The 27428-nt window shown below is 45.9% G+C and overlaps 1 protein-coding gene across 6 annotated transcripts in view; it reads left to right on the top strand.

Moving 5' to 3' along the window:
- Positions 1 to 27428, top strand: part of DIXDC1 (DIX domain containing 1) — a 100685-nt gene that overhangs the window by 59097 nt on the left and 14160 nt on the right. For 4 of the 6 annotated variants that reach the window (XM_029572391.1, XM_029572393.1, XM_029572389.1 and 1 more), the window contains 11 exons: positions 7708 to 7820; positions 11867 to 12012; positions 16813 to 16899; positions 16992 to 17045; positions 18065 to 18115; positions 20534 to 20638; positions 22887 to 22940; positions 23210 to 23302; positions 24016 to 24087; positions 25878 to 25976; positions 26889 to 27050. In XM_029572391.1, coding sequence (XP_029428251.1) covers positions 7708 to 7820; positions 11867 to 12012; positions 16813 to 16899; positions 16992 to 17045; positions 18065 to 18115; positions 20534 to 20638; positions 22887 to 22940; positions 23210 to 23302; positions 24016 to 24087; positions 25878 to 25976; positions 26889 to 27050 — 1036 coding nt within the window. Of the gene's footprint in view, positions 1 to 127; positions 787 to 7707; positions 7821 to 11866; positions 12013 to 16812; positions 16900 to 16991; positions 17046 to 18064; positions 18116 to 20533; positions 20639 to 22886; positions 22941 to 23209; positions 23303 to 24015; positions 24088 to 25877; positions 25977 to 26888; positions 27051 to 27428 lie in introns of those variants that run through there. The other 2 variants (XM_029572395.1, XM_029572390.1) reach the window with 2 other exon arrangements.

Genomic DNA, 27428 nt, shown 5'->3' with positions numbered 1-27428 from the left:
GTATTAATCCACTCCAGATGGAGCCACACAGATCCTCCCTGCCCCCAACCCTGAGCTAAAATCCATCTTCTCCTAGCGCCGGGTGAATGAATAGGCTCAGCTCTGCACAAGCTGTGCCTGACAGCTGGAGGAGAAAGAGGGAGCTGGAGACAGCACGCCTCGGAGCAGAATAAAAGGGGAGCTCGGCTTCATGGGAGCTGGAATACAATATTCCGTTTGACACTCGACCTGCCAATGAGCCGCTCTCTCAGCGTGAGGAGGGATCCTGCTCCTTGGCCCCCTATGGAGGTATTTTTGGCTTGCCTCAGCTGATGGTGGCTGGAAGAAGTGAGGCAGACAGGCATGGTCTGAGAATATGCAGCAGACAATTCGGGAAGGGAGTTGGAAGGAAACCAGCAAAGATCAACATGCAGCCTCCAAAGGGAAGAGCCTTGTGTGAAAAACAGCTGAAAGGAAATCGCTGCTGCTGGGAAAAATACAGCGGCTTTAGGATGAAGCCTTGGCGACGGGATTTTTTAAGAGGACACTGAGTTTTGTTTTGGTTTTTGTTTCCCCCCCCCCCCTTCTGGCTGATTGGGATGCGGGTGCCCAAGCCACAGGAGGAGAGGAAATAAGAAGATTCTGGATCAGTGGGCGCTGTTGGTTTGCTGGTAGTGGCAGCCCTGCTGCACCCATGGCTGGGATTAGGGTGCACTCGGGGCTGGGTCTCCAGAGGAAAGAGACTCTGTGAAGAAAAAAAAAAAAAGCTTAAAGCAACAGAATCATGGGAGGGAAACCGTTCAAATGGTAAGCCTGATGACACCGATGTTTACGTCTGGATGTGTCTAATGTATGTCTGTATTTATAGCACTGTAGCGAAATACACGTCAGCATATACATAGATATGGGAGAAAGAGAGATCAACAGATAGGAAGAGAGCAAATAAATATCAGTGCTTGGGGATTTCAGTGACAACATTACCACAGACTCAAGGCAAGAAGTATTCAAAATGGTAATAGTTTCCCTTAATATGAAGCATTTGCCTTATTGTTTTGCTGTTTTAGTTGGAAAATGGAAAATTGGTGTTAGCCAATTAGTTGCCAAGTGCCAGAGGGCCCTTCCTCACAGTTCAAGCCTACAGGAACTTTACAGCTGAAATGGCACTTATAAAGTATTAAAAGGTGGGGGATTTTATTTTCACATCTGTTTCTTTGAATGCAATGGCTCTGACGGGGTAGAGCATTTTGCTCATGACCTCTGCCTTTTATCTTTGGCCAGGGGTTGGACAAGCTACCTGATTTCTGGTCCTAAGGAACATGTGAATCGTTCCTGCCTCTTCAGTGTGTGGGTTGCTGCTTCGCCCAAGTCAACCAGAGGACGTTGGCCCAACCCTGGTGTTGCCCCAGTGCATGCAGGGAAATATAGCTCTGACTTTGCTAAGAAGAGTAGAACTACATCTCCCTGCATGCAATGGGGCAACACCAGGGTGGAGTCAGCATCTTCGAATTGATTTGAGTGAAGTGCCAACCTTGTTATTCAACCCCTGCTGAAAAGACTTTTCACCTGGAGCGAGGCAAATATTGCTGGGAAACTAGAGTGAAACAGAACTCATTCGTTTGTACCTAGGATGTCAAACTCAGGTTATTGACAATTATCCAGTAACAGAACCTTGACCCTGATATTTAAGTATAGTGTGGTTAAGCAACTTCTTAAAAAAATGCATATGCATTTAGAAAGATTCATACAAGCTCAGGCCTGGATTTTCTAAGGTCGCAGTCCTTAGAAAATCTAGCGGTAACGGGGGGTGGGGCAAAGCGGGGGGCGGGGCAAAGTAGGGGGCGGTCCTGCGATAGACGGCAGCGATCGCACCACTGCGGTGTGCTGGCTTTCGCACCGAATAACTATACCATAAAAGGTGTAGTTATTCAGCGCGAAACTGGCGGCAGTAAGGGTCCTTACCTTTCGCTGCCAGCAATGTGTCCACAGTGTCATCCCCGGTGCCACCCCGACTCCTCCTTTTCCGGGGCCGACTCCATCCCCTCAATTTGTTATAAAGGGAAAAACAATGTTTGATGATATCTCAATATACATAACCCCATATATTTGTTATAAAGTAATAAAACATTCCATCAAAACACTAAATCATGTCCACAAACCAAGCAAGAATCCCATCTCAACTAACAGAATATGCGCCCAGTAAAGAGAAAAAGAAAAATAGACACCCCAAGCAATTTTTTTTTAAACTTGCTTTTGCTTTGGGGAATTAATTTTTCAAGCAGCAGTATGTTGTGGGTGTTTGGGGTTTGTTTTTTTTTCCTTCAGTAATCCTCGTTTGGGCTTTTTTTTTTTTCATGAAAGTAAGTGGGATATAGTTCTGTGCCCATCATTAATCTGCTGTCCAGTATATTATGGAAATTTCAGAGGCTATACGGCTTATCCAGAACATCTTAAAGCTGCTCAGGAAACAGCCAACTTAAACTGGAGGGCATCGATATCAGAAGGCAAAAGGCTGTCACTTTAATATGACATCACCAGTAAAACAAGATGAGCAAATGTTAGCATCAGATCCCTGTGGCAGCCATCTACAACATGCTTGCATACACAGGCACATATGTGACACAGAAGGGGTTAATTTGGTTAATAAGAATTGAGCAATATGATCTTGTACGGACAATCAGATAACATTAATGCAATCAGATAACATTAATGCATTTTAATGCTTCTATTTCATTGCCTTCTGCTCTATGTATATTCCTCCCTGTTTCCCCTCCCTGTTAATTGTAATTTCAGCCTTTCAGTTACAATGTGAACCGGTATGATGTATGCTTACTAATGCCGGTATATAAAAAGTTTTAAATAAATAAATAAATAAATAAATAAATAAATTAAAGTTTTGAGTAAAAAAATAAATAAATAAAAAATGAAGAAATAGCATTATCCAGTTAAAAATTACTAGTACATGGAGGCTGACCCTGTCAATTCTATATTTATTGTATTGCCATGCATGTTTTGGGAGGCAAATAAATGGTGATAATACTGAAAGCATAGTATAAGCAGCTGTTACACACAAGATTTAGCTAGAGGCCTAGGAGCCGTGATTAGTGTCCCCTCTCTTGATATATCGCTAGCTCAGACTTGGTTATTATGAATTCCCCCATCCCAGAGAAAACGTGACCTTCCCAATGGATATGGGTCAAGTACATCTGCAGCCTTGGATGCTTTTCGTTTTCTTTGTAACTTCCACGGAATTGTGAATTCCTAAAGGGTAGGGTTCATGGCTCCCATCCCCTGGAGTGGCAGTGACATTTGACCCCACACAGTCTCGGCGGCTCCCATTTTCCTTTGGAAAGATTAGCAATAGCTGCCGGGGGGGGGGGGGGGGGGGGGTCATCAATCTCTGTGTGACAGCGAGATTCTGACCCTGCAGACACTAGCCACTTTATTAGAGGAGCCCAAACCAGCCCTGATTTGAAATCTAGTAGGGCCATTTCACAACGATTACTGCCGAGAGGCCAGCCCTCGTGTGAAAGTAAATCACACGTGATATTCGGGATGGAATTGAAAGTTAAAATACTGTTAAAAATGCCTTGATGCCGAACGCCAGGTCAGCTAAAAGCATTCCTGTGAAACTCTTTATCATCGTTGGTGTCCGGTGTTACTCGGGGGTCCCGTTATGCAGCCAGAAAAATGAAACAGGTCATTGCAACCTACTCGCCTGCCGTGTATTATTCCTCTGTGTTTCACTTCTTGTCACCGCTGATTGTTGAGGGTTTGCAGGTATAACAGAATCTCTCTTTACACTAAACCTTCTTCCCTGAAACATGAAGCCAGCGGCTTTTGTAACATCAGGGTCCTGGCCTCAGTAGAAAATCATCGCCCAATTACAGTTCTGCTCCATCTTGGAAGGAAAAGTAGAGATAAACTATCTTCCACGATTTGCAACTGTGGATGCAGATGTCAAACCTTTGAACTCAAATAAAATCAAGGAAGTTAATAAAAATCCTTCCTGTTGTAGCAATAATAACCCCACCATGTGTCTGGGATGTTTTGTAAGGATTCGATAAGGATTTAATTACTCGCCTGTTTGGAAAAAGCTCAAGGCAAGTTGCATTTGAAGAACAGTAAATAGGTCCCTTGCCCCAGAGAGGGTTTATAGTCTAAGCTGGTACACGGGACAATGGAGGACAAAGTGATTTGTCTGGGGTCATAAGGAGCATCAGTGGGGGCGGAGGGAAGAAGCAAGATTCCAACCCTTGGCTTTCCTAGTTCTGAGAATGCGGCTCGAACCACTAGGCCAGCCCGTCTTGGCTCTTAGGCATCCCTGTTTCAGTGCAGTGGGGAAGGGGCAATCGAACCTTAGGGAAAAGAAGAATGACTTCTGCAGTATCGCAGCCGGAAGAGTGATCTAACTGACTGAACACCTCCGAGTAACATGTCAACAACTCTTTTGCTCCTACAGATCTATATAAGCCCGCCCCTGCTTTGGTGTGCTGGGTTTTTTTTTTTTTATAAATAGCATATGGTGATACAATTTCCCGTATGGAGTGTGGGCGTTTGATAGCAGATTTATTTTTACAAATCTGATTATCCGTGACTGATGGAGCCACCAGTGAGCCGTACAAGGTCGCCTGTAATGAGAGAAAATAAATCGAGTGTCATGTTTGCCATTGTTCTTTATCAGATTTATACCATACAAGTCCAATAGCAGAATAATCTATTTGGTAGTGTGGAATTTTTCTCATCTGTCGCTGTCTCTTCTTTCTTTTTCGCTCACTTTCTCCAGCGATTAATGCCTTTACTGTTTCTCCCTTCTCGCTCTCTTCTTTTGGCAAAAAAAAATGAATAATCTCTTCTGATGCCACCATCGGCGATCCGACCTCTGAGCTGCTCCAGAGTTGGCTTGCGCTGCTTAAGGATGTAAAAGGAGGCATCCTCTTTGCAATCTTGCTGATGTGTGCCATGCCCCACTCTCTCTCAGTCCCTGCTTGGGTTGACCTCCGTAGGGTCAGAGTGCACTGAATTATTTGCTGCCACTGTGGGTTTTATTCTTTTAATGAATTTTTTTTCAGCCTCTAAAGATAGTTTGCGAATTTCCCTAGTTAAAGATTCCTTTTGAGATCAGGCCAGATAAGAAAGTGCTTGAGTGGGATGCTGCAGGCACTAGAAAGCAGGAGAGGCACACTTGTACCCTCTCCAGCCTCTTGCGTTCTCTGTGTCTGCTTTCCTCTCTCTCTCTCCCTCTCCTTTTCCTCTCTATATGCCACCTGACTTTCTCTCCTTCTCTTTTTCTCCATTCACCCTGCTTCGTTAACTTTATGTAGCTGAAGACGAGACAAGGGGTAGGAGAACATTTCTCAGGCGGGACCCACGATCTGGGCAAATCATTTAGGGGAGGGGGGGGGGGGGGAAAGGGAGGTTTAAGTGGGGTTATTTTTTTTTTTCCAAGGGTTGGAGTGAGACTGGAAGGGAGAGAGAGTACTGGGCCTATGATTCTCTTGCCCAGCTGTAAGCTTGAATTCAATTCAACAAATAATCTTGTTTTTCTGCATTGGAATTAATAATTACCTCAGGATATACTTCCCAGTACAGTTCTGAGATGTGAAGGATCCTATGCAGTCCACAGGGGTGGCAAGCAGGGGGCGGAGGGGGGAAAGCGAACTTGTAGCTGGGCAGATAATCCCAGGAACGGCCTACGATGTGTGAGTAATTGTGAGCTCGCCCTCAGGTTTCTCATATATTGAAATACCTGTTCGACAGTGTTATCTGGCAGACTTTTCCCGTTTCGGCTTCCTTGGTAGTATCTGAAGGAGAAATAACAGATATGCAAGGGGGGAATGCTCGAGAAGGGAATGCCTTATTTTTAAGCAGTATGGATTAAATTTGTGGTTCTGCACCCTACTGCTAAGTTAATGCCGTATTTTTAAGCCCCGCACAAGCCAACCTGATCTCCGGACACAACTTGCCCATGCAAAATGTGTTTGAATGTCAGGTCTTGCCTGCCTCCTTCTCGTAAGGCTTAGGGCCATCTTAAATGGGTCAGTGAGCCTCAGCTGTTCTGCTCTTGTCTGGAAGATGGGAAATAAAAAAACAGAACGAAAGATGCAGGTCCGAACCTTCCATCGTTTTAGTATATAATTCAATGAGCAGACTTTCTTTAAAGACCACTCTTCCCCTTCCCTGTGGGTTTTTTTTGTTTTTTTTTTTTGCATAACTGGATCACTGAATTAGTTTATACCGATCTGCTAAATTAGGCTGATCACCGTTACAGCTGCCATTGTAGACTAAAGGGTAGGTCAGAGGGCCTCAGTCTTTGTAATCCGGCCAACGTGGAGGAAGACTTCTAAGACGGAGGCTGGGTGAGAGGAAGAGGAAGATGGAGCGGTTTCCCACCCAGAGCCCTGGAGATAGAATGCATAGCATTCTATACGTTGCGAAGAGCTTTGCCCCCTGGTACACAGAAGTCAACATCAATGAGGACATTGTAGGTGAGACCTTTTTATGGGTCTAAATGCATCTGTGACTTGCTTGCTTGGTTACCCCTTCCTCAAATCGATGGAGAATGTGCTAAGCGTGGCCCGAACGGAAGAGAAAATTACAGGCTACGTTAGCACGGCTGTGTTTGCTTTCAAAGTTGTGAAGGGTTGTAAAGAGAAGGATTGGGGTTAAGGGGCTTGACGTATTTTGCAGTGTCAAAGGAGACAAACAGCAGGATTTACAGCTGCAGGAGGACTCTTCTGTGTCCGACAATGGGTGAGGAGACCAGTTCTGAGCCCCTGGGGGGGGGGGGGGCCGAGGCAACAAAGTGCGCCAGCCTAGCGCATGGCTTTACGCACTAGACTAGCACCCAATGCGGTAAGGAGATCAGCGCACCTAAACGCGTACCCGATAGCGCCCGTCACATGTAAATTCCATGTAGATAAGGGCATTAGCTATTACCCCTCCCCCGATGCAAGAAAGCGCTAGGAGTCCAATGCACGCTTTTTATCGCAGGGAATTTAACTCCAGCCCCAGAGGTGGAGTGAAGTCAACTCGCAGTCAAAGGCTCATGAGAAATACAAAAAGATATGGTCCTCTGTGTTACGATAAGCGTCTCCTCCCCCTTAGTATCGTTGTGACTCTTTCATTTACTGCTTGCGGTGGAGAGAAATAAATGCATATTTTGACTCGATCAGAAGAAACCCACTTTTCTTTATGGCCACACGATTTAGACGTCCGTAGCAAAGGGCGACTAATATTAAACACTCCAGCAACCTCAGCAAAATAACAACAAAAAAAAAAGGAAGCGGGATTAAAATGGGCGCCCGACGCAGTAAACTATTGAGCGCCGTGGACGCACAATTCTCCCTTTTAAACGCCGCCACATTTGAACACTGCATCGGGCGCCCAGGGGACGTGGCCGTGTGCGCGTTTAGACAACTGGCGCTCAGTACTAGCGTGCGTTTTACTGGCTGGTCCCCCTTTAGTGTCCTGGGAAAATGCTTCCCCCCCCCCCCCCCCCCACGCCTCTTGTGTTAATCGTGTGAATGAGAAGGTTTGTCCTTATCTTTAACGTCTCGTTTTCCGCCTCCGGTAAAAAACGACATGCGGAGGTGAAGGAGAGGGTCTCACAGTGAGCGCCGTGTGAACCCCCACGTCCCGGAGAAGACACGGAAGAAAGGGGCAACAGGGGTGGCATATTTTAAGGATCCTGCCCTTATTAATCGGTGCCTTTGTCTGTCGCCTTTGCAGCCTCACTTCCTCCAGTCCAGTGCACAGTGCAAAACCGGAGTCTGCTGCCACGCACTCGGAAGAGAGGGTGGATTTTGGGATCGCCCAATCCGAGGAGACGGACAACAAAACAGGTAAACGTCAGTGGAACCTGAGGATTTGGGATTTTGGTGGGGGGGGGGGGTGTGAAATTCAGAATAATTGTTTTTGACTGATTTTTTTTTTTGTTTTACCATTTTTTGAGCTCCCGGCTGCGTTGGGCACTTTATGGAACGTTTTACCGTACCGCATGGTGCTTGGCAACCATCTTGGTCACTCATGGGGTGGCTTTGGACCCTCTTGTCACTTGGCTAGTGACCACTTTTGGGCGGCCTGGGGGGCTGCCTGTTCGCCAAGGCATGTTCAGTCAGTCCTGGCTTTCTGGCTCAGAGGTGTGCCAGAATTTGGCTGGGAGGAGAAGAATGAGGAAGATTTGGAGGAGGTGTGGGTCGGTGTTCTCGAGGAGCCCTTTTATGCGGAAAACCTTCAAAACAAAACCAGCCTTCCATCAGAACGGGTTTCTCTTCTCTGTTATGATTTAAGATTAGAGACAAAATGTCTGCTTTACACCCTTTTGTCTGCGCCATAAAAGAAATTCGCAGCCCTTAATTTTTCACTTTCTAGCATTAATTTCACTAATGAATACGTAGAGCCTACACACACTCTTTCTCTGCAGCAAATTACTCTGAGAACAGCCGTGGCCCCATCAAAGCACATGGAGCCCGGCTTTCATCCTCTCTTCCACAGCTCCACTTAACTGTGTTAATTAGTTTGGTGCAGCAGAATGTTAGGGTTTTAATGCATTAATGAAATGATGAGAATAATTTCATTTTTTTTGACAGATCCTTTCAGCTAAAGGGACTTCAAAGCGAGCTCTTTTTCTTCTCCTTAAAAATGCTGAAAATCTCCCCTCCCCTTTGAAAAGGCAGCAGTAGGAGCAGGAAGACCCCTAGAAAGTGCTTAAAAAAAAAAAAAAAATTCCAGGTTTTGTGCACCCAACCAATTATTTCTGGGGGACCTCCACCCCCATTGCCTATGGATGCACGAAACTGAAATCCGGCCCTGCTTGGCATCTCAGATGGTCGCCTTGCCCATCCCATGCAACAACCCTGGCAACAGGTGTGTGATGGGGGGAGAGGGGGTTACTTTTAAGGAGAGAGAGAGAAGTTACAACTTTTAACACTTAAACAAACCTCTGGAAATTGTTATTGAAAGAGACCCGGGAAAATATCTAATATAGTTTTGTTGATCTGATGGGAAGTCATTCCAATTATCCTGCTCTGTTTTGTGTTTTTGCCTCAGTGTGTGCAGACTGCATTATTATGCAGGAACATACGGCTTAGCAAGCCTAGAAAAAAAATATAGCTCCTTCTGTTAATCCGTACTGACGTGGGAGGGTACCTCTGGCACCGACAGAGCGCTCTGTGCTTTTCAGAGATGCTCTTTCCCTTGCTGATTTAGAGAGATGCCCGGTTTGAAGTGGCAAGGCTATAAGCCTGCAGTCGCCATGTCCCCTCCGGCAGTAGGAGTACTTGGGTGAATTTTAGGCACAGCTGACCAGGTGTGGGTTAACATTGCTTCAGAGTGCGTGCGGTGTCCCTAGACCAGAACTGCAGCAGCCCATCACGTGTGCCCGGCTGGCTCGTGATCGCCCAGGCTGCTGAAGGAACACAAAGTGGGCTCCGGTCCCTGCTGGGAGGATTGACGTCACAAAATTTGATGGGGGGTTGAATTAATTTCAAATTGAAATCTGCCTATTGCGCTTGGCATGACGTGCTTATCATTGCAGCCTGGTTTTGGCTTGTCTGCATTTATCTGTACAGCTCTGCGCTCACTGTTGGCACTGTATAAAAACCACCTTATAATGCTTATCGTGCAGTTTGAGGGCTTTAATATTTTGATGGCGTTCTCAGTAGCAGTTTGAACCCCCCCAGGCTCTGCATAATTGAACTGGTCGGGGTGTCTGATTGCCCCCTAACCTTGCTTATAGACTCAGGGCTGGCTCCAGTGGCCAGTTATAGCTTTAGTTAATAAGGGCAGGGAGAGAGGTCAGGGGGAGTATCGGGCTCTGGACGGCATCAGTCCCCTTGTGGGGTCAGGACCCAGGTGAGGCTGACTGCATTTAATCACCCTGCAAACAGGCTTTACCCAGAGCTGGTAATCCCACCACTGAGTATAAATCAGCTCAAATAAAGCTCCACGTTGTTGCTGCTTTCTGCCACGGAAGATATTTCCCAGGTTTTTCTTCGCGGTAAAATCCTCACAAAAGAATAAACTAGAAAAATACAGAAACACATGCAGATATTAGTATTAGGGAAAGTCTGGCATCCCAGAAAATATAGAGCTCAATTTAAAAGCTATCTAGCTGCCCAATTATTTATTTATTTATTTATACTTTTTTTTTTTTTTTTTTTTTTTATACCGACCTTCATGAAAAATATCATATCAGATCGGTTTACAATGAACAGTGTGACAAGAAACCTTAACAAAAAACAAGTTGCAGGAAAGTTACAATAAAACAGGGGTACTGGGGTAGGGAGAAGAAGACGCTAGCAGCGGAAAGAGTAACTCAGTAACAACAACGGTGCTGTAATAGTGACTTGGCTGAAGATTGTCTAGTTACCAGTCTAATATCCATGACCTATTCTATAACCTAGCTGGTGTTGGTTACATGGTAATTACATGGTAGGCTTCCCTAAATTTAGCTGGGGGGGGGGGGGAGATAAATTTTCATCCTAATTTTACTAGGAAGCTAAATTTAGCTGCGCAGATTCTGGGCAGTCCTGGGGGCGGGGTTAGGTTGGTACGGTGGTGGTGGGGGGGGGGGGGGGGGGGGGGGAAGAGGGCGAAAGTTAGCGGGCTAGCACTAATTTTCAGTGGTAGCTTACCTAAACTAGTCTGCCAAAACTAGGGGGGTGGGGGTTAGCCAGTTATACGTCTAATCAGCCTGGAGCCAGCAATCCACCCCCTCCGTCCCGCCTGATATCAAAATAAAGACATTTCCACCCTGGAGTCTCCTTCCCTCGCACCCAATATAAAGGAGAGGAAGAGCTCCATCAGCCCCAGCCTCGATTCCCCTCCCGCCTCCCCATGCCCCAGAAATCCTCTGCATTTCCTCCTGCTGGCTGGCAGCCGGACAGACGCCCGTCTCACCGCCTGCCAGCCCGGCTTCCAGTGTTGCTTTGGCGCCAGCTGCTACGGCAACACTGGATGCTGGGCTGGGAGGAGGTAAGGCGGTGTCTCCCTGCCTCCCAGCATTAGGAAATTTCGGGGGGTGGGGAGGGATCATCGGCCGGGAGGGGGGATATTGGGGGGGGGGGGGGTGTCCTTCCTTAGTTTTAGATCAGGCTGGAAGGGGAGGATTTGGGGAAGTTTGAGATGATTGGAGGGGGGGGGGGTTTGGCCTGACTCTTCTTTATTTTTGGAGATTGGATGGGATGGGGGGGGGATCATGGGTCCTGCAGCGAGTTGTTCTTTGTTTCATGGGGCTGCCGGGGTGGGAGGGAGGGGATTGTGGCTCTGGGGGGGTTATTTTGGCATCAGGGGTGGGGTGCAGGGCTGGGAGGGAGACATCAAAGTGGTAAACTTTCAGTAAAGCTACTCAGCGGCCAGACGGCAACTGCATTAAACCTCGGCTAATTTTCAGCCAGAATTTGACCGGCCAGCTTGAGCCTAAAAATGAACCTAAAGATAGCAGCTAAAAATGGCTCTTAGTAACTCAGTGGTCCTTTGGATATTTATCCCATTCAAGGAACACTTGGTTTTGTATTTTGCTGTGTAAGTAGAAGATAATAATAATAAAAAAGGAGGTACAGAAATCCTTATATGCAATGGGATGAAGCAAGGAGCGGCTTGGCTTGTCCCTGGTGCCACCTGGAAGCCGTAGCCGCAGTCCACGGCGGAGCCCGGCTTGCAGATGCCCCGGAGCACGGCGCTAAGCTGGCCCTCATCCTAGAAGATGGCTTGGGTAGTGCAGAAAGAAAGCCCCCAGTGGAGGAGCTCTCCCCGCCCGGCTGATAAGGGGGACGTTCAGGGAGCCATCGGGGGCCGCTCGTTTCCCTGTGGCCCTGCGCTTCGGTGCTGCCCTGGGTCTGTGTCCGCTGTAGGCCATGACGTCCCTTTCCCTCCCTTTTTCTTTCAGAAGAGACCAACCCCGCGCTTCTCCCCGACTGGCAAGCTGGCCCAGCCCTGTATCTGGAGACATCGTGGGAGGAGCATCTGCTGGAACAACAGGACCATTTGGAGAGGGAAATGGAAGAAGCTAGAAAAATGATTTCTGGACTGCAGGTATCTTTTGATTTTTAGGTGTTCTATAGTTTTGTAACCTTCTCCGTCTTATCAATCAATCCTTGGAAATCGCTTTCTTGTCCTTCCGGCAAACCCCCTTCTATATTGCATGACCGATTGCATCGAGTCGTGCCTCATTGGCAAGCTCTTGAGTTGACGTGCATCTTGGAGACGTTTTTCCAAACTGATATCAGGTTCAATATGGGAAATTTATTTTCATGTGTACTATTAGTCTGTGTGTGTTGTCGGAGGGAGAAGCTGCAGTAGCATGGGGGGGGGCACAAGATTAATGAGAGGTCACAATACCAGCAGCAGCCACAGGGTGTCAGTGTCATACCTGCTGTTGACATTTCTGCTGCACAGGTAAAACCTGACATTTTCACCAACTCTACCCCCCTGTTCCTGCCACTTACCCTAGTAAATCCTATGTAAATCATAGCCTGTACACCTTCTGCCAGCTCTGTTTTACATCATTTGTACTTTCTAACCTTTTTGTGTGTTCTGTACCATATGATACATATAGCTTATAAATAATATAGTATACTGTGTTAGATGTATCGCAGTGCATTATATTTATTTATTTATTTATTTTGGAGCTTTTATATACTGACAAGCGTTTGCACATCGTATCGGTTTCAAATAACGTAAAACTATGATAGTGTAGCTATCATTTAGGCATGGCCTTTACAAGGAACAATTAACAATTTTTACATAAGAACAAAGGAATTATATGCATTTTATGCCCTGCACTACCTCCATCATCCACCCTATAAGTCGGGACCTTTGTTTTCAGTTTTTATTTTATTTTCTCTGAGAATTTATCAGTGTTTATTATAACCAACAAAAATCGGGAATCATTATTTTCTACTGATTTTCTGCCCTTTGGTAGGTTACAACAAACACTGAAAATTCCCAGGAAAAATAAAATAAAAACTGAAAACGAAGGTCCCTACCTATAAGGTAGGGCCCGTTCCATCCCATAATATTGTACTGTGTTATACATACTGCCACCTACTGTCACGCTTCAAGTCATGATCCCTTCCCTTTCCCCAACTATGATGCTTTTTTTGTGTCTCTACTGTCATTCGAATGTAACCTCTTAGTACCCCTGCACCTCGCATTGAGTACCACGTTAGGAGCACGAGTATAAATCCTTGCAAGAAATAAATATTACTACTACTTATCGTTTTTAAAGTGCTAATAGACATACGCAGCGCTCTACAGATACACTTAAGAGGCTAGATGGTCCCTGCTCCATGGAGTTTACAATCTATAACAAAGAAGAGTCCGTGAGAAGTGGAGAAGTATTTAGGATTTAAAAGCAGCCTCAAAAAGGTGAGCTTTTAGACTGGACTTGAACATGGCCAGAGAGGGAACAGGACGCACCGAACCTGGAAGCCTGCTCCTTGCATACGGCACAGCAAGGTAGAAAGCGTGGAGTCTTTGGGTCAGAGAAGGCACAGACAAGAGCAACTTGCCTGATGATCGGCTTTCAGAAGACAGGGTTTAGGGAGAGAGAGGAGATAGGTAATGAGGAGCGCTTGTAGGGGAGTAAGAGAAGCTTGAACTGTATGCGGAAACGGGTGGGGAGCCAATGTGGTGACTTGAGAAGAGGGATTACATGCTCATAGTGATGCTGAAGGAAGACAAGTCGTGCAACCAAATTTGGAAGAGTTTGTGGTGGAGAAAGATGGTTCAGCGGGAGGCTCTCAAAGAACAAGATGCAGTAGTCTTAAGTGGATAAGAGAGTGGATGAGCATTTTGGTAGCATGCTCAGAAAGGAAGGGGCGGATTGTTCAGATGTTACAGAAAAAGAAACGACATAATCCTCCAGGGTTTTAGATGCACATAAAGAAGGAAAGAGAGGCATCAAAAAAGGTCCCAAGGTAGACAGAGGGAACTTGGGAAGATAAGAGCGCTACCCACAGAGACAGAAGGAGAGGGACGAGAGGAAGCAGGTTTGGGGTAAAGAAAAGACGTTTCGGTGGTGGCAGGACATCTAGACGGCGATGTCAGACAAGCAGGCTGAGATCCGGGTCTGGATTTTTGGCGAAATCTCTAGTCTAGAATGGAAGATCTGGGAGTCATCAGCATTGGTATTGAAAGGAAGAAATGTAGAGAAGAAGGCCCAGGACAGAGCCCACCGATCGATAGCGGAATAGCAGTGGAGAAAGGACCACCAGATACAGTAAACGTACGATGGGAGAAGTAAGAAGAAAACCAGGAGAGAGCAGAGTCCTAAAATCCAGTGGAGAACAGTGTGTCAAGGTTTAGACAGTGATCAACCGTGTCAAAAGCAGTGGTCAAGGAGGTCGAGGATCGAGTAAAGGGGCTTGGCCAACAAGGAAGCCACTGGAAACTTTGATGAGCAGTTTCTGTGGAATGTAGAGGGCCAAAGGCCAAATTGAAGCATTGTCACCATTTTTCCTTTGCGCTTATTCTCCCCATTGATTTCAGTGGGATTTCCTGTTAGTAACCTTTCATTGAGACAGTTCGGGTTTGTACTGCCGACTCCAGGAGCGTGCATTCATTGTGCCTGCGGCCACCCAACCTCCTTCTGCACGTCTCGTTTAGGGAAGAAGTGAATGTTGAGGAGGGGTAGCCTTGCAGAGGAGAGGGGGACAGGGGGCCTCTTGTGCCACTGTCGCCCTGAGGAGGGAGGAAACTTGAGGGAGAGACATGCATAAGTGCCATTGGTCTTGGCCCTGTGGTTCCAGACTGGGATTGCTGGGAGATCTTGTGCTGCAACTGGGAGGCGGAAAAGCAGTCTATAAGACTCGGCCTGTCTGTTAATTTCACTAATGAGTTGTGTGGTTTCTGTGTTAATTCACTTACCTGCATACAAATAAAGATGACTCATGTTGCACGTAATAACCTTTTCATGTTAGCTTAGTCCACTGTCAGGGGCATGACTCTCAACTTCCCCTGCGTACTGTGCTGCCAGTCCACTTTTGCATTTGGTCAATGGGCAGCCATCGGAGATGTGGGACATTATAGCCGCATAGGAGGTCACCATCACGGTAACCCCAGCAGAACTGGTGGACTGAACATTGACCAATGCTTGTCCAGAAGTGGCAAATTAAAGCCTGGTGGTAACCACGTCGGACCCTCGACAAGAAAAGAGTTCATGGGCAGATCAGCTAGCCATGTCCTTCTCCATCGAGCACTGGAAGACAAGTTCAGCTTTAAACCTCTCTTGGCAAAAGCTCTGTGTAAAGTACAGCTCTTTAGCTGTAACCTACAGCAGGTCTTATTGAATTCATTAATGTTCTCTGGTGTCTGTACTCGGACACCTTCATACCGATCTACAGCACCTTGATGTGTTTTCAGGCATATTGGGTTCCTGTTTTCTGCTGGGAGCCAAACCTGTTTCTCAGTGATAAAATTGCCTTCTTTTTGTTTTTAATTATTATTACCCCTAAACAATGCCTCCATTGTGAGCACAGGCAGCAGTCGTGAGCCTTTGTGGCTCAGATTACCATAGAAAAACGAGTCGCCGAAGGGAAATAAGATGGGTGTAGGTTTGGGCGAAACATATTTGCATAATGTATGAAGGCAAAGCAGCACCAAGCGGCTAATGAGTACCCCAGGTTCTGTTCAGTGTTTCAGAACAGGTGGGTGAATAGCATGGATTCAGCGTGCAAACGTTTAGACAAATACAGAGCTTTGGTTTGGTGACTGCAGGAGTCATATTTAGGGCAGAGAGACAGGAAAGTCTAAGAGGTAAGACCAGACTTCGGAATCCCAATTTGCCATTTCTAGATTGGTGATTCTCCGGAACTTTCTTTTCTAGAGTTGCTCTGAATGTCTTGCAGAAACCCCCCCCAAAAAACAAAACCCTGAACCTCATTTGACTCCGCGTCATCTTGATAGGCTGAGCCATTCCAGGTTTTACCCATCCTGCAGAAGTGGCCATGCACTTTCTGCTTATCTTTGACAAAAATTGGAAGTACAAATCCAGAGATGCAGCAGGGAAAGGTGAGAGGTAAAACCAGGACTGGCTCAACTTGTGGAACCATTTTGCGCCGAAAACTTGCTCTGAGCCAATACCATGGTTAAAACAAATGTCGAAGGGCAAAGTCCTGAATCGGCAAAATGACATCTGGCGTCAGTGGCTTAAGCGATCTGATTGGCTGGCTGGCCCCTGGTGGATGAGGATTCAGGCGCACAGCAGCTTTACATCTGGGCTTTCCGAAAAAAACATCACAAATCCCTAGACCGATGAAGTTGTGCTTTATAAAATGCATGTTAGAGCTGCACCGAATGCTCCAGGAATAAAACGAACGCCACTACATCGTTTGCTCCAAGGATTTCCTTTACATTTTCAATGCGATCCACTTCCTTTTTTTGGAGGCCTTCATAGGCAGAGTCGCCGTGCCTCTTAGTTTGGTTTTTGATCTGACGGTTTCCTCCTACTCCTTCACGCTTCCGTCTCAGTCGGAACAGAGGCTGAGATCCAGGGCCTACGTTCGCAGCCACCCAGGGATCCCCCCCGTGTTTTATATTTCCCTCCCAACGTACTTGGCCCAGTCATTGCAGTGACGTTCCTCGGCTGGGGGGGCCAAGCACCCGAGCTCCTGCAGTCATGCCGCCTACATCCGGCCAGTAGGTGTGTGGCCGTTGCACTATGGCCATGAGCAGCATCCCCAGCCCCCGATGACCCGGGAATCAAATCTTAACTGAAAAATAAAGAGAAAGCTTTTTTTTTGGGAGCAAACTTTTAAGTCCCCTCATCGTGCTTCTGTCCCTGAGTCCCATGGGTAATGGGCTTGTCTTTCTCTCCCCCCCCCCCCCCTCCAGGCTTTGCTGCTGAACGGATCGCTGCCTGAGGATGAACAGATTTCCTTTGCCTTGTGCGAGGAGGGCGCATGCCCTGAAGAACAGCTGGTAGGTGGATGGGGGTCCCTTCCCCTCGCGCGCCCCCTCTCGCTGAAGTCCAGGATCTCCTGTGAGATAACCTTTCTTTTTCTGTTTTCCAGGTGATAATCAAGAGCCGTCTGGATCAGAGCCTGGAAGAAAATCAAGATATAAAGGTATCGGATGATCTAAGAGCACCGGTTACATCCTCTTCTTTAAGGAGCCTTTCCAGCCTTCACTTAACTGCTCCATTCTCAATGAAATCATTTAGTGCCTCCTCTTCCCTTAAACCATTTCAGAGCGGCAAAAAAAAAAAAACAAAACACACCAGCACCCAATTCGCCTGCTTTTTCCTTCCTTCCCTTCCCCCCAGGTTTCCTTTTTAGTTTTGGTTACTAAAATATTTTAATTTTTAATACCTTTTTTTTTTTTTGGGTCCTGGCTGTTTCCTGCCCAAGCATCCAACTCGATCGGAACCAGGGCTGGCGTTTGGCACCATGAAGCCTTCATTTTCAACTCTCTGGGACTTTGTTCCCCCATTGCGTGTCCCCTTCAGGTTTACTTTTAATCTGGTTCTTCCAGCGACAGACCCTGAGCGGGGGAGGCCAGGCTCCTTCCACTAGCCCTTGCCGCGGGCCCTAAATCCAGCCACTAGGTGTCGCCATTCCACAGTGACCCACGGCTCCCTCTTCCCGGGCGGGGAGCTGTGAACCCACTTCTGCAGCTTCTTAGGCCCGGCTGACCTGGGGGAAGCCAGGAGTCAAACCTCACTCCTTCCTTTTGTGACAGCGCACAGCGCTGCACTGAGTCACCAGGCTGGCCTGATTTTATATATTCTTTTTTAATAAATGGTGTGCAGCTTTTTAGCACGACTGCTTCCTTCCTGCTTCTAAAAACCTCCGGCTCTGCAGCTGTTTTAAGACTTTACATTCATCCTGTTTTCTTGCTGCTTACTGTAATTTTGCATCGTTCAACTCCTGTTAAGCAGCTAAGGAATGTTTTCTTGGGTATTTTAGAGATTGACTTGGCTTATTTTCTCTTTGATGCATTCACAATTGCTATGTTATTAATTCCTAGCCTTAGTATTTTGGCAGCTTTCTGTAAACTTCTTAATGACTCTTTTGCTTGTAGCTGAGTCAGTAGTTTTGAGTCAATGCAGGTGTGGTGTCTAAAACTAAATATTTTGGATTTACAGAAAGAGTTACTGAAATACAAGCAGGAGACTAGAAACCTGCAGGGGATAAAGGTAAGGCAGTGTATCTTCACGGAAAGGGTGACAACAGCGAGGAGCAGCCTTCAAGGCGAGGATGAGGGGTGCAAAATAGTATCAGAATTCGAGAACACGTAAGATGAGCAGAGCGGGTCCTTAAGCGACAGTAAAGTCGGAGATCAAATAGGGTCTTTGGCGTGGCAGCAGGCAGGAAAAATGGTCTTTAACTGCAGCCAACTCCTCTGCATTTCGATGAAAAAAAATAAGTTGCAGGTGAGACCTTTTTGTTGGACTTAACTCAGTTCATTTGTGGCTGCCTCTTGAGAGCTGTGCTCCCTTATTTGGGTTATTTCACTGACCCAATGAAAGATGCAAGGCTCTCAAAAGCTTGTCACAAAAATGTATCAAGGAACCGGTCACTAAATTCCTGTTCAGAACGTGCATTAACAGAACATTTTTAATGTGCATTACTGAGGCCTTCTAATCTGGCATTTACTCTAGTGTTAAAGCTGTTTTACTGCGGCCGTTAGTACAGGTAGGTTACTGGCAGCCTTAATACATCTGCATAATGCCCATGGATCACCATATTCAGGTTCCAGACCGGCTCAGTAGCTCTCTGGTTGCTGGGAACAACTTTCTCATTGCCAGCAATCTGGGTATTCGGGGGGGGGGGGGGTGGGCCTACTGGTTCTGCCAGCTCTCCTCACTGTAGCCTAGTGATTCAAGCAACAGGCTCAGACAGGGAAAACAGGGTTCAAATCTTGCCAATGCTCCTTGTGACCTGGGGCAAATAACTTTACTCTCTATTGCCTTGGGTAGAAACTTAAGATTGTAAGCCCTCTGGGACAGGAAAATACATACAGTACCTGAGCTGTAATTTGCCTTGTGATCCCAATGGGAAAAGGCATGAGGTAAATCTAAAAAAAAAAAAAAAATGGTGTCAGTTTACCTTCTTTAGTGGCTCTGAGGACAAAGCACTAGTAGCCTAGTCAGTTTGGCCCCTGGTTTAAGGCCTGCCAACAATCAGTCCTAACATATGAGAGAAAATACACATCAGAGCCTTGGGATGAAGACACCATGCTCCATGTCTGGGTCTTCCTTGTGTCTTCAGTAGAGATGTGAATCGGAACCAGAATCGGTTCGGATTCCGGTTCCGATTCACATCGTGGTTTTTTTTTCGTCCTGCCCGATCGCGGTTTTGTTTATCAGCTGCGCCCGAGCCGATAAACAAAAAATCCACCCGACCCTTTAAAACTAATCCCTTAGCTTCCCCCCCCCCAAAAAACATTTTACAGGTACCTGGTGGTCCAGTGGGGGTCCCGGGAGCGATCTCCCGCTCTCGGGTCGTCGGCTGCCACTAATAAAAATGGCGCCGATGGCCTTTGCCCTTACCATGTGACGGTGTATCCATGTCATTGGCCGGCCCCTGTCACATAAATGGCGCGGGCCATCCAGGGCTCCTACCATGTGACAGGGGCCGGCCAATGGCATGGATACCCTGTCACATGGTAAGGGCAAAGGGCCATTGGTGCCATTTTGATTAGTGGCAGCCGACGGCCCGGGAGCGGGAGATCACTCCCGGGACCCCCACTGGACCACCAGGTACCTGTAAAAAGTTTTTGGGGGGGTCGGGAGGGTGGGGGAAGCTAAGGGATTAATTTTAAAGGGTCGGGGTGGGTTTAGGGGTTATTTTTGTGTGCTGTTTTTCCCGCCCTCCCCCAAAACGATAAGAGAACCTCCACGAACAATATCGTGGGGTTTTCCTATCGTTTTGGGGGGGCCCCCGATTTCTGACGATTTTGAAAATATCGACGATATTTTCAATCGTCCAAAGCCTGATTCACATCCCTAGTCTTCAGAGATTCCCAGGCAAAGGTTTTTCAGGCTGTTGATTGGTAGAAACATTTATATCTCGTATACAGAGTGCCCAGGGCAGTTTAATGTTGATCCTAAAGTGCCATTTATATAGCATTGGACAAAAGGAAACAAGAAAGGACATTCAGGGCTTTTCTAGTGCTTTTCAACTTTGACCCTATTGAAAATAGGCCCAGTCTGGATCCAACCAGAATGGAGTTCTCTTCCGCGGAGCCAATCCTTGGATGCAAGCAGTGGAATTTTGTGGATCGTACTGTTAAGCTTCCTGATGGATGAACGGACAGATTGAATCCGGCCCTAAGCCTTTTTGTTTATTTATTTTATTTTTTGGCACGAGGGTTCAAAATGTAAACAAAGACGAAGTGGTTCCCACCTTTAAAGTGCATTCAGGCAAGGCGGAAGCTAAAGGGGAGCCGGGACTGCAGAGTGAGGAGGCAACACCCAGAAGGGGTTTGCCCCGTAGGCCCAGAAAGAGGAGAACCCTTTTGCTAACAGGGCCCGCCTCTCGTAACATCAACCGAAAATGTTACTTGGCTCCGAAATAAATACCCAGCTGTTATTTCTGTTTCCTCTTCCCAGGATGCACTGCAGCAAAGGCTGGCTCAGCAGGAGAGCGCCATCCTGCAGCTGAAACAGGAGCTGCTGAGAGCCAACATGGACAAAGATGAACTGCACAGCCAAAATGTGAGTACTGACTGGGGACAGCGTGGCTCTCTGATCAAAAGAAGACATCCTCTTGTTTTTCTCAAGTATTGCAGCTGGTACACTCCCCTGCATCCTCACCACCCCATTACTCAGAGAGGAGTCCTAATAATACTTGGCATTTTTATAGCACTGCTAGCTCTATGTAGCACTGTACCATGGTGATAAATATCCAGGAACGATAAGTCCCTGTCCTAAAGCGCTTACATGCTAAGGGGATACCCGAAGCAACAGGAGATAAAGTGATTTGTAGGGATGTGAATTCGTCAACATCCGTTTCGGCGGGCACCCACGCGGTAAAATGGAGAGCATGAGTGTATTTTTAATAATGAGATACACGCGTGCTTTCTGTTTCTCCGTGTGTACTAGAAAGTTGGCAGGGTACACACGTACTCGCCGAATCAGAGGAAACGAATGCACACGAACGCACATCCCTGGTGATTTGCCCAAGGTCACAAGGATTGCTGGTAGGAGAGCTGAATCCTGGTTTCCAGAGTTCTAAGCCCATTGGCCTAGCCACAAGGCCACTCCTAGAATCTTTTTTTTTTTTCCCTGGGTAATTTTAGGTACGTATAGGTTGGTTATCATGTGGCCAACACAGATATAAGTAAAATGTTTTGGTTTTTTTAATTTAATATTTATTGAGTTATGACATTAACAAAAGAAAATGTTATAAAACAAGAAAACAAGTAATATATCAAGAGTTATTCCTTTACATAATTTTTTCAATAATTACAGTCCACGTCTAGGAGATGAAGAGAAATATTGCCCACAGTGTGTCTTTCTCACTTTTACAGCCTTTTTCCTTACAGCCAATTAAGATTAAGATTTATCCCTGAGAAAACGTTCCAAGTGTACTGGGTCCAGAAAAACAAATGTATTATTTTGATACATTATTTGACATTTACAGGGAAATTTTAAGAAGAAACTTGCCCCTATATCCAGGGCCTGTTTCTTCAAAGACAGAAATAGTTTCCTACGAGCTTGTGTGGCTCGGGAAACATCTGGAAAGACTTGTATCTTTTGTCCACAAAAACTGTAATCCTTATTTTGAAAATATTTTATAAAGAACAAGTCTTTCTCTCTTTTTAAAGAGAAGGTAATTAATAAAGTTGCTCTAGACTCAATTCTATCCAATGAGTCTTCCAAAAAAAGTGGAGACCCCTGGGCTTTGCAAAATATCCACTCCCCCTTCTTGTACTTGGATCGTTTTACTCCTAGGTAGATAATACATTTTAGAAATTGTAGGGATTTTCTCCATTTCAAAACTTAGTATTTCAACTGCATAAGTAAAATGTTTAAGGACTCTGTGATGCAGATGTGTAGGAGTAGTGTGACATTTAAGACAATTTTGCATTTAAATGTCAAAATGTTGTTTCAAACAGCATAAGAAAATCCTGGCAGTCAGGACAGATGCTCTTGGAATAAAAATAAGCTTTGAACCTGAACCCAGAGTACATTTGAGGACACCTTGCTGGTATTTTGGGGGCAAATAATCTGCTTTTAGGGGTAAATATTCAAAGGCTTAGGTGGGATTTATACACGTAATAGAAGGAATTGAGTGGGCAGATTGGCTGAATCCATAGAAGTGGACTTTTCAGCGGCCTAAAAGTATCCTTGCACTTTCACAATGCTGTATTGTAGGCGGCATTAAGAAGAGGTGCTCCGGAGTCAGGTCGGGGGGTTTCAGGGGCATGGTTGAAAGCTACACGTGTACATTTACATTAAAAAAAAAAAGCGTGGACTTTACACCATCATTCAGCACCGAATAAGTGTCCGCACGTCCTTTTATCTACGTGACGAGCCGATCATGAAATGCAGCACACGCAGGCACCTCGGCTGCGTTTGTGTGGACTGAAAGGTCTGTGCATGCTTTGCAAGTGAGACCCCCTATTGCAATAGCAGGTGAAAGAAAGCAACATGGATGACGTTTGGTTTTGATAAGGAAAAGTCACAAATCTTGCCAAAAAGTAAACGCATGGAAACGTAAAGTCAGAATCTCCACTGTTCCTGCATTTGGCAAAAAAATTGTTCAGGAGTTATTTTTGTTATTTATTTACAAGATGTTTTTTAGACCGCACTCTAGCATAGCTCAGTGTCAAGGTCTGCCAGTCACCAAAGGGCGTGGAGGAGGGGCATTATTCCTGACTCTTCACTGAATCTGTAACTTACAGTGCAACATGTCTGAATATTGCGATTTCTTAACAGGCTTTGTTTTGCTATTGTGCAGGTAGATCTGCAAAGAAAGATAGAGGAGAGAAACCGTCTTCTGGGAGAGTACAAAGTAAGAGCCCTCCACTGTTGTCATGTTTAGAATTGCAAAGCCATTGGCCATTTCATTCTTTGATCATAACATTGAATCCACGCCTAGTGTATTCTACCTTGATATTACGTGCCTTCCCTTAGAGCAGTGCACATCGGAACATGTGTGTGTGTGTGTGTGTGTGTGTGTATAGCAACCGGGTCAGGTCCTAGTAGTGTAAGAGCCAGCTGCTGCTCATAGTTTGCTCCTCTGCGTGCTTTCGGTAAACCTTCTCCTGTTTCTGTTTGCAGAAGGAGTTGGGTCAAAAAGATCGGCTGTTACAGCAGCATCAGGTGAAACTGGACGAAGCACTTCGGAAAGTCTCAGAGGGCAGCCTGCAAAAGGTACCACTCGAGCTTGGGTCCTGGGCTCAGACTGGCTGCATCCGGTTGCACTAAACAGGCTGTTGTCATGCATGAAAAAACCGAGCGGAGGCCGGCCCACATAACAACTATTCTTGGTAGCACCGTGGTCTTTCACGTACAAGACTTAGTGTTTGGGTACTTGCCAGGTACTTGTAGCCTGGATTGGCCACTGTTGGAAACAGGATGCTGGGCTTGATGGACCCTTGGTCTGACCCAATATGGCAATTTCTTATGTTCTTAAGACAATGGTGGACTGACCGAGTTTTTGCCTTTTGGGCCACCTGCAGCTGGGAGTGGGGCAAAGTCCAGGCTCACAGTGCGAGGAGAATTCAACTTCGAAGCTGCATCGGGCGTCAGTGCTTTGGAGAGGGCACCATGCCAACATGCTTTTGTGATGTAGAGTTTGGGGCAGTTGTATCCTGATGCCTTAGTAAGAGAGAGCGGCCTTTGTCTTTGAGGGAATCATTAAAGAAGAGTATTAAGAGACGATTCCCGATCTCTAAGGGTTTTGTCTTGCGCCGCCTGTCCCTCCAGCCAGATCGCATGACAGAAGGTTATTCCCTGGCAACAAACAGCGGCATGAAGAGCTGCGGCAAGACCAAGACTGTGTAGACCTAGGAGGCGCCGGAAGGGTAGAAATCTAAAATGAAAGGCTCGAGAGTTCATTCTGACAGGCTTGTTTTTATTTTCAGATTGATTTGGAGAGGGAGATGGAGCAGAAAAGCATCCTCCTCCGCCAGTTACTGAACAGAAATGGGGACGAGGTAAAGCCCTCACCCTGTCCTTTCCCCTGTGGATGTGCCTTAATGCCTGGGATGAAGGGGTCTCCATGGCCGCGTGTGATGGCGCCCTCACTCTTTGTAGCTGCATCAATGCTTAGACCTCCTCTTAACGGAAGAATCTGATTTCCCCGCTAATGGATTCTGCCCGGGTGAAGTCAGAGTTTCATCAAACTTTCCTGCTTTAAGAAAATGAAAATAAAACGGTTACTTGCAATGTATCACTCACTCTTCAACAGAATGGATGCTTGTAGTAATGCTAAGTACCCATTGAGTAAAGCATGTCTCCCCTCTAACCAGGAAAGGGAAGCTGGGCCCAGGATTGCTAGAAAATGTATTTTAAAACAGATATGATCAGTAAACCTAAGGAGTTTATTGAAGTGTGTGTCACTGCTTCAGCATAGTCTGAGCGGCTTCTGTGACAGAGAGACAGACAGATGCCCACATCAAAATAAATAATGCAAAAAAGACTTTACATTTTAAGTGCTGTCCACTGCTTCTGCCTGCTGTGATGCGTTGCAAAGCACAACCTTCCTAAAGCCCTTTGCCTGGTTGTTTTGTGCCTCTCTGGGACCCCGAAGATTTGTGTCATATGAAAACCTGTCACACCCTCTGCATCCTGCAAACAGAGAGTAGGATTAAATGGACAGTTTTCTCAGTGGAAGGGAGTGGGCAGTGGAGTGCCTCAGGGATCTGTATTGGGACCCTTACTTTTCAATATATTTATAAATGATCTGGAAAGAAATACGACGAGTGAGATAATCAAATTTGCAGATGACACAAAATTGTTCAGAGTAGTTAAATCACAAGCAGATTGTGATAAATTGCAGGAAGACCTTGTGAGACTGGAAAATTGGGCATCGAAATGGCAGATGACATTTAATGTGGATAAGTGCAAGGTGTTGCATATAGGGAAAAATAACCCATGCTATAATTACACAATGTTAGGTTCCATATTAGGTGCTACAACCCAAGAAAGAGATCTAGGTGTCATAGTGGATAACACATTGAAATCATTGGTTCAGTGTGCTGCGGCAGTCAAAAAAGCAAACAGAATGTTGGGAATTATTAGAAAGGGAATGGTGAATAAAACGGAAAATGTCATAATGCCTCTGTATCGCTCCATGGTGAGACCACACCTTGAATACTGTGTACAATTCTGGTCGCCGCATCTCAGAAAATATATAATTGCAATGGAGAAGGTACAGAGAAGGGCTACCAAAAAGATAAGGGGAATGGAACAGCTCCCCTATGAGGAAAGACTAAAGAGGTTAGGACTTTTCAGCTTGGAGAAGAGACGACTGAGGGGGGATATGATAGAGGTCTTTAAAATTATGAGAGGTCTAGAACGGGTAGATGTGAATCGGTTATTTACTCTTTCGGATAATAGAAAGACTAGGGGGCACTCCATGAAGTTAGCATGGGGCACATTTAAAACTAATCGGAGAAAGTTCTTTTTTACTCAACGCACAATTAAACTCTGGAATTTGTTGCCAGAGGATGTGGTTAGTGCAGTTAGTATAGCTGTGTTTAAAAAAGGATTGGATAAGTTGATTACCTGCTATTAAGTTCCCTTAGAGAATAGCCACTGCCATTAGCAATGGTAACATGGAATAGACTTAGTTTTTGGGTACTTGCCAAGTTCTTATGGCCTGGATTGGCCACTGTTGGAAACAGGATGCTGGGCTTGATGGACCCTTGGTCTGACCCAGTATAGCATGTTCTTATGTTCTTAGGTTCTCTTCTTTCTGCTAAGTGTTTGCTCACTGTTTTAGCAGGTTTCCAGCAGCTACAACTGCCACACAGCTCAGAGCAATGGCTTCCTGAAGCCCGGGGTTAAATCCACTGCCCTGGCCGCAGGGACACAGAGAGGGGTGAGTATTATCCCTGGCAGCGTGCAGAGCGAAAAGTCAGCACTGACCGTGTCTGAGGAGGTTGCACCTATTAACACGCTTATCATAAGAAGGATTGACCTGGAAACACAAGGCTGATTTAAATCCTAGGGAGAGTTACTCTTTCCGAAAAGTAGTTTAGAATTCAACACTCTTAACATGGAAAGCAGGAAATGACCTCAGTAAGAGCAAATACTTACATCCATGTTTCTGTGGCAGTATCAGTGAGTGTACATGTAGGTATAGATTGGGGATTCTAGGGCAGTGGCATCTATACCCTATTGTGTCAAAGATAAGATAAATATTTTAAAACAGCTCTATAGCTAAAAATAATCTTTAAGTTTACCATTAAAATTATGGAGGGCAATTTTCAAAAGCCATTTACACACGTAAATGTCTATTATTTACAAATTGTGCTGTCCCTCAGCCCTGCCCCATGCAGGTAAAAAGTAGTCACGTTCTTCCACCGTGCACTTACTTTTACCTTTGTTTTTGTGGTTGAGTTCCCGGGATGGGGTTAAACCAGGTTGGTGGCAACTTGCAGTTTTGCATTTTCAAAACTATGCACAGTAATTTGGCCAGAAACATTACTCACAGAGAAAACAGGTGCACATTTCTATGGGTCCGTTTTCCCTTGGGCAATTTACAAAGGGCAGGCATGCTCATATTTTCCCTTCAAGAGCCGCTGCAAACTCTGGAGGTAAAAGTACCCTCGGACTTTTTTGAAAATTGCTCTCTTTGCATTAACGCTATCTATATTTATCTATGTAACTATCTATATGTGATCAAAGTAAGTGCAGAAATATGTTGCTTTCTCTTCATGTGTGGTGCATGTCTTTTGCTTGAGACTGGGGTGATTGCTGACGATGTGCTTTTTCGTTTTCCTCTTGCTAGTCCAATGACCTGCAGCTTGTGCGAGATGCCCTGCGAAGCTTACGGAACAGCTTCAGTGGGCACGATCCGCAGCATCACACCCTGGACAGCCTGGAGCTGGCCATCTCCAGTCTAATGGAGAGACTGCACGCAATAGAGACCCAGAGGAGACAGGAAAGGAAGGTAGATTTTTTTGAAGGTGTAAATAAACATGTAGATAAAGGCGAGCTGGTTGATATAGCGCATGCGGATTTTCAGGAGGCATTTGGCAAAGTTCCCCATGAGAGACTCCTCAGGAAATTACAAAGTCACGGGATAGGAGGCAGTGTTCTGGTTGTGGATTGGAAACTAGTTAAAAGGCCAGAAACAGAGGGTAGGACTAAATGGTCAGTTTTCCAAGTAGAGAAAGGTCATTAGTGGAATACCATAGGGATCTGTACTGGGACAACTCCAGAGTCAAGAACTTGCAAGTATTCCCATACCTTGAGCAAGGGGAGGGCCAACAGCCTGCGAACCTGAGTCATCAGCTTGTCTATTCTCTCCTGAGGAAGGAAAACTTTG

This window comes from Rhinatrema bivittatum, chromosome 12 (genome assembly GCF_901001135.1).
Source record: "Rhinatrema bivittatum chromosome 12, aRhiBiv1.1, whole genome shotgun sequence".
NCBI classification, from domain to species: Eukaryota; Metazoa; Chordata; class Amphibia; order Gymnophiona; family Rhinatrematidae; genus Rhinatrema; species Rhinatrema bivittatum.
The sequence above is the reverse complement of the archived record's forward strand: the minus strand, read 5'-3'. Positions and strand labels throughout refer to the sequence as shown.